General features: G+C 35.1%; 1 protein-coding gene across 3 annotated transcripts in view; it reads right to left on the bottom strand.

The window, feature by feature from the left end:
- Positions 1-1440: 1440 nt before the first annotated feature.
- Cortactin (cortactin) overlaps positions 1441-7747 on the bottom strand; it is a 773732-nt gene continuing 767425 nt past the window's right edge. For all 3 annotated transcript variants that reach the window (XM_081752063.1, XM_081752064.1, XM_081752065.1), the window contains one exon: positions 1441-2017. In XM_081752063.1, coding sequence (XP_081608189.1) covers positions 1940-2017 — 78 coding nt within the window. In that variant the 3' untranslated portion in view covers positions 1441-1939. The remainder of the gene's footprint in view (positions 2018-7747) is intronic.

Genomic DNA, 7747 nt, shown 5'->3' with positions numbered 1-7747 from the left:
CATTTTAAAAGACATTTTTCTCTCTTGACTTGCTACAAGCTAGCAACAGAAAAAGGAAATACGTAAAACCTTCTGAAGGTGACTAATGTTGCTTTTGCTGCGCAATTTTGTAGGAAGTTTACTTATCGAAGGTTACTCATAGTCATCCTACAGGATACATAATCATGATTTTGGCAACGTGACACCGCATTAATATGTTGAAATTGGTTATATAGATATGAATCTATAGATAAGTCTAGAGATCACGCTATTGAATTCTTCCGGCTGTGACAGTACACGTATGTACATGTGTGTCACGCCACGTATTTTGGGTGCGGCAGTCTCTAAGAGCCAATCAAAATGCAAGTGAGCAATAAGTTTCCATATTTGTGGAGATTATAAAACGGATGTACTGACGGATATGAGGCTTGGGTGTGACCCCCGAGAATAATATAAAAGAACCTCAAGGTCTCAAACGGTGGCTCAGAGGCTCAGAAGTGCAGAAGTTCAGAAGTTCCGAGGTCCAGAGGTGCATAGGTTCGAGACGTCGGTTGTGACCAGACAGAATCATCGTCAAAGTTTCTAAGAGTTACAAGAATACTACCATAAGGTGTGTATAATCTCTTGTTGCATCATAAAATTCAAGTTTAGAGATGTCATGCGGTACTTCAAAATGATTTGTGTACCTACCATAAAACTTTCAAGGTTAAGAACTGTTGTCGCATACTTGTATTTCATTTTCCATCTCCAATAACTTAAATGTCTGAATAACTTGCCTGTTAATCGATTTATATTAAGATATATAACAATCAAATGAACTATCAAATATCACATTATTCTTATTAATCATTCAATTAAATGTTGTTATATATTACCATTTTAGTTATGTAATAAACTTACTTTTTATAAATAATGTTGTCATTCCCCTAGATTAAACCACTTTTCCCATGAAAATCATGGTGTAATTTAAGTATATTTCTTTGTGACATCCGCTACAGAATTAGCGTGAGCAGATCTCTACATTATGGTGGAATAAAACGAGCTAAATAATTAAAAAGAGTCTGCACATCGTCACAATTCATATTCCACTGTTTTATGCTCCTCAGTTCACATTGATTGTGTACAATCTTCTTAAAACAGGTGCCAACCACCCCTATTTTTAATGTTCTTTATTCTTATTTATAGAAGCAATTAAATCAAGCATCTGAAAAATTCTCTGGCCAATTGTCAGAGGCACAATATTAAAATAACATACGTACAAGTATGGGAATATTGTGTTTAAAAAGAATGTAATAGCCATGGAAAAATAAACAAATGAATAAAATAAGAATCAAGGTTTTTGATGATTTCATTTGTAGTTCAACTAATAATTGATCATAATGAGTATTAAAATATCAGTTGTAAAGGTATAATTAATTATACTTGTACAGTTGTGGTTGTAAAGGTATTAACTACAGGAGCTCAATTTTTAACATAATGCTTCCTTTATTATATTACATCCTCCATAGATGAAGATAGCGATCACAACATTTGATTAAAAAAGCAAAATAGTATTTCTATCGATTATTAAAATATTCATGTGTTTAAAATATAACTTTTGTTTTAAACCTACAGATTAAAACAGCATGCACTTTACAAAAGATAATAGTACCATGTTAAATAAATCAATTATTTAAATGTATCCTATATTGTAATTACTACGACTATCTTTTATTCCGTATCACAGTATGATTTTTAACAGTAAGAGGAACATTCATACTAACAATTTTTTTATTACATTTGTGAGCAAAAGATAAAATATTTATTATTAGTATGAATGTAGTTTCCATATTATATATATATATATATATATATATATATATATATATATATATATGGGTAAACATGTATTTTCTTATATTGTCTTTCTCCATCTTCACATTATTTTCTGGGAAAATTCTTCAATGTAACTGATCTCGTGTTACTGAAGCTGAACGTAATTTGCCGGGAACAATCCACACTGACCCTTGCAAACACCACGCCACCATCCTTCATCGATCTAGAATACAAAAAAAGCGTTTGCTAAATATACATATACATAAATAATATTGTAACATGATAAAATTTGGGCAAGGAAAAATAATTATTCATTTAGTATACTGAAGACAATTTGTAAAATATTCCTACTTTAGGTTTTAAAATAAACTGCCATCGTTCACTGGTGCTGCAAGCCAATCACATATCATGTTCAACAAGGAAGCTCAAAAACTTAAAAAATGACTTATACGTAAAGAATTGAAGTGTAAGTTGGAATTAAGGCTCGATGAATAAGAGTTTGTCGAATCGGAGAATTAAGTTGTCTTTCTGTAAGTAACGAAACCAGGAAAAATTACTGCAATTAGGCGGAAGGAAAAACATCAGGCGATTGATATAGGAATATAGCATTAGAGGATCGGTTATGTGAAAATTAAAAAGACAATGATAGAAGAAATACCATCGTCGTCGTCCATAGAAAAAGTGGTGAGTATGATCCTTCCATTGGCAAGTGTCGATGCATTAAAGTATAATTCCGACACATAAAATTCGTTTTACATTTCACAGCAAAATAACACCTCTACAGAGGTTGTTCAGCCTACGTTTGGCCGATTTCGTTCCTTCCCCCTTCCGGGCAAAATGGACTAACCCGACCTGGCTTTTGGCGTCCTGCAGTGTTGTGCAGTGGCTTCCTGGGAACGGAGTTGTTTTTCCGCGCGGACGACAATGACGCACAAAACAGGACCATTGTTTTGAGTGTTGTGTTACATTTGTTTCCAAGTGTGTGGGTTTCCGCTCTGTGACCAAAATGCCGCCCAAACTAAGCCGGTTTTGGGAAGGGTATGTTGCGGCTCTTTATGACGCCCACTTTAGTGTTTCTGTCATTAGAAAACAGTGCAAGAATGGTTGCAACATCAGTTTAAGTGGAATAAAAATGTTATTAAAAAGTACAAAGGCAACGAAGCTCCATCATTTGGATCACGAACGAAGTTGCCTAGGAAGAGGGAATGCACCAAGGCCACCTCCACCATGCAGAGGAAACTTCGCAAAATGGCAATGCAAGAAAATCCGAAAACACAAAGGTGTATGGCTAATCGTCTTGACGTGTCTTTGGGGACTGTGAGCCGGACGTTACACCATCAACTCAAGCTGGAAAAAGTCATGAAAACTCGAGGCCATCTTCTCACGGATGCCCACCAAAAGGAACGAAAGTGTAACGCCCGGAAGCTGTACGAACGGCATCTGGCAAAACAAACGTGGATGTACGTCTTAACGCTCGATGAAGCATCGATTTACCTTTTCGACTGCGGCAAACCGAGAGCCAACATATACCGAGAGAAAGGCGTCAAGAACTTCAGAAGATGGGTCCGTGTCTGTAAAGAATCCTTCCCAAAAGGGTCCATGGTCATTACTGGCTACTGTTACTGAGGTAAACTGACGATTAGTAAGGTGGCGAAGAACTGCAAAATAAATTCGCAGTATTTTCAGGAGCAGATCATGCGGCCGATTTACGAGCATGAGATTCCAACAATGTACGGAAATTACGCCAATCTGGTGCGCATTCACATGGACAAGGCCTCACCACATACCGCACGATCATCCCTCGGATTCTACAAGGAGATGGAGGAGGCAAGTGGTATGCGTGTGATACCTTTCAATGAAGTACCTGTTAAATCTCCAGATTCAAGTCCTATGGACTATTGTGGATTTGGATTGCTGAAGCGGGCTTTGGGAAAACGGCGTGTGACAGCTGTGGAAGGACTTTGGAAAGCAGTGCAAAGGGAATGGGACAAGATTCCCCTCTCAGTTCTTCAGAGAAGCCTATTACAGTGGAAATTACGCTGTTGGGCTATTGTTAGGAACTAAGGGAAACACATCGAGCACTTACTGACCTGGCGCCATGGATTCTTCTAAATTTTTAGGCAAGTCGAAATTGGCCAAATGTAGACTGAACAACCTCTGTATCTGTCATTTTTTCCTCTCCCCTTCCCTCAAGTTGCACCTTCAAAGTGAAATAATAAAAACCATCCCGAACCTCATCTTTGTTGAACATTTTATCGAGATCGGTAAAATTTCCAAAAATTTTGAAGCCTTTAATAAAAAAACATTTTTTCGGAAATATTAGCAAAAACCGGAAAATATAATTTAAAAACTATTTATTTGTCTGATGCTAGTAATCTTACTTGTTGTAACATGTTTGCAGCATTATACAATATTTTGCTAACAGGAAAAATATTTAAAGCGACAGTTTTTAATTTTACTTTTTAGTTTTCGGATTTCTGGTAAAATCCTCCCTCTTTATTATTTGTATGTTTTTCGAATAAGTCAAAAAGAGAGATGATCTTATTCACACACACACACATATACCGCCAAGTGAGTAAATTTGAGCAGCGAGAAATATATTAAAGGGTTGAATATGTGAAACTTCCGTTCACTATTATTACAGACTAGCCGAATAGCTTGCACGGGGAGAATACGTTTCATTTTGGACATAAAAGGCACCAAAACTGTCCCCAATGAACTTATCGAGCCCCAGAACTATTAATTCGACACTAATGTCGGTAATTTTCAATTACCTTTACCTGTTCCCGTCCCCTCTTAGGAGTACTAATGGTACTGATTTTTTTTATTTAAACGGTATCTCAGGGACCCCGTAAAGTATGGATTCGACCGCCATTTTCAATCATGTATATATCTATATCTATCTATCTTTCTTTCTCCCTCTCTCTCTCCCCCCACCCATACAAATCGGCAAGGAGTATCATAAAGGGGAAATTTTTTCGACTATTTTTTTCAATATCTCGCACCGTTCGCAAATTTGAGCCCACTTGTAGTTGGAATTTCTAATTCATAAGTGTATTCTTTCTTTTTGCATGCATTATGTAATAAGTAAATAAATTACACACACAATTAATTATGTCAGTTATATACGGAGTTCGTTTTAAAAAAAACTCTCCAAACAATGAAGCTTCATCTTAGACTGGAGAAATGGTTATCCTTCGTTTTGTTATCATTTGGCCATGAAACAAACACCTGAGAGATATACAACTATGTGATGTTGGAATATGTAACTCGTAGGGTATGAAGTTTTACTTTTTCAAAAATTTCAGTACTTCCAGTGTACCCCTAAAAATTTAATAAAGAACTAATGGCCATATTTTTTAAATATTCATTAGAACTGGACAATTTACAAAAAAAAAAAAAAAAAAAAAAAAAAAAAAAAAAAAAAAAAAGATCAATGAAAACGGCACGTTTCTAGCACTTGTGGGTTCAATATCTCATTGTCGAAAGGACTGGCGACAAACTTATAAACTTTTCTGTGGGGATAAACATATACGCGTAAATACAGATAATAATTGGAATAGTTTTATTTTCGAGTGCTATTTTTTAATATTCGCAATATTGAAATTTTTGAAATTATATTTTTCATGCGTTTGAAAAAGAAGGATATCATTACTAGTAAAATTAACTTAATACAAACATTTTAATTTTTTTTAATGTTTCCAATTTGTCCGGGAAGAAATCGAAAAAAAACAGTTTTTTTTTTTACCAAAAGGTTCAAAATTTCGGGAAATTTTACAACACTAGTTCAGACACACTTCTACTTGGCCCAGCATTAAACTCTAACGTTAGTTCCGACGCATTTCGCTGCCTGTCCTATTATATATATATATATATATATATATTTTTTTTTTTTGCCTAATGTCATGTTTCTGCCTGTAATGGTATAACCTGAGCGATAATAAATTTCTAATTTTTAATCTTCTATGAGATAATAATAATTACTACTATTATTATTTTTGAAGATTTGATAGTTCAACTATTGAAACGTCCGAGTATTCAAATATTTGAATATAATAAAACGTGTGTCATCGCTGATGAATCGCCATCAGAATTCATTAAGTAAAAAAATGCCCGACGTGGATTCGATCCAAGAACCTCCAGATTACTGGCCAAGCGCCTTGACCACTGAATCACAATTCCTACGCTGTAAATGATTTGTCTTTAGTCTGTTTACGTTAGCTTTCTTTGCCTCCCCTTGCAAAGTTGTATGTTATTCTTCTTCGTTTCAAAAAGCCTTTCGTGTTTCTTGTGTGATGATATAAGTTAATAATCTTCAACAAAGTTCATATTAATAACATTAGTTTTTCTTAAACCTTTGGTTCACACGTTTGTTTCTTCTCCACACGAAAGTACAGTTTGTTTCTTCTCCACACGAAAGTACAGATATGACTGATTTAATTCTCATACTCTGCATTTGTTTCAAAGCAGTCGCCATTACCTGGTCAAAGACTTATGTCCGCCACGATACAAGTGTTACAACAATGTGGGGTGCCCATGCCTTATTTTGATTTTCAATTTTACAACCATAATAAAGTTCGTAACTTTTCTTATTAATGGTGTTATATGCTGCTTTTGTGAAGAAAATGCTACTTCTCCACACACGTAGCAGAAATTCTCCGCTCTATTCACACAATGCAGCGGCATTTTCGTCTATTCAAACACTCAAAACGTCATTTCAAGCAACTCAGAGGAACTGTTCAAAAATATGCTTGTAAAACTGTGTCTTTTTATATGCAGCATTACAAGAAAAGCGCACCAACAACTCTGATAACTGCAATAGCATTGTTGTTTTGAACAATAGAACATAACTGTGATAAGGAATAGAAAGAAACAAAGCGTTTGTATAGTCCCTCCAGTGTTACCAGATCAGGGATATTTTTACCTCGAAGTGAATATATTCACCATTATAACGTTATTTTTAGACATGGATGTAAAACAAAAACCAGAGCTAATATTCGATTTTTCGCTTTCATATTCGTGATGAGCACCACAAAGTCAATAAGAATTAGATGATATTGTTCAATTTACATTTACATTGTTGAACAGGTAATCTATCATGTTCCAAATGCCTGCAGAAAGTTAGAAAAGAAATGCTAATATTATATATATATATTCATACGCAAGTCTGAACTACAGGGTGTCCAATATACAATTCAACCCTAAGTTTGGGATAGTAGAACTTTTGAACCGGAAGTGGTACACAAATAATGGTTATACCAAAATGAAACCTTGTTCGTGAATATATTTTTAAACTACGAACCAACGATTGAAGTACACTAGGAACCACACAGTGTTTCCAGATGTAACGGAAGGTGTAAATATATATATATATATTTTTTTTACAAGACACATAAATTGAGTCATAACTCATACGTATAGATGTTCCGTTGTTAGTTTTCAGTTCGTATAGTTGGAGTAGCTTGGAAACTATGGAATGGAAAAAAGAATTTTTCATTGCCACCGATAACTAATCGGATAAGGCCTCTCTAAAGGGTTACTACGGAAAACGTGGTTTTCATAAATTAACGTTCTGAATCGGCAACAGTGCTGATGTTTACGTGCATCGAAAGGTGTGTTAAGGATCTGTCTACATTATGCAATTCCTAAAAACAATGAAAAAGAAACTTTGAAATTATCGTGATAAAACTTTTACTTACATGCACCCGGCAACACTGCTATTCATTGAATCAAAGCGGGGGCACTTCCAGAATCTGCCGTAGCACTGACAATTCAGTTCGTGATGAATAGCAATGTTGCCGGGTGCATGTAAGTAAAAGTATTATCATGATAATTTCAAAGTTTCTTTTTCATTGTTTTCAGGAATTGCATAATGTAGACAGATCCGTAACACACCTTTTGATGCACTGAAACATCAGCACTGTTGCCAATTCAGAATCAAGGATCTTACAAA

This window comes from Thermobia domestica, chromosome 3 (genome assembly GCF_964235325.1).
Source record: "Thermobia domestica chromosome 3, izTheDome1.hap1.1, whole genome shotgun sequence".
Lineage (NCBI taxonomy): Eukaryota > Metazoa > Arthropoda > Insecta > Zygentoma > Lepismatidae > Thermobia > Thermobia domestica.
This window is presented reverse-complemented; position numbering and strand designations above follow the sequence as displayed.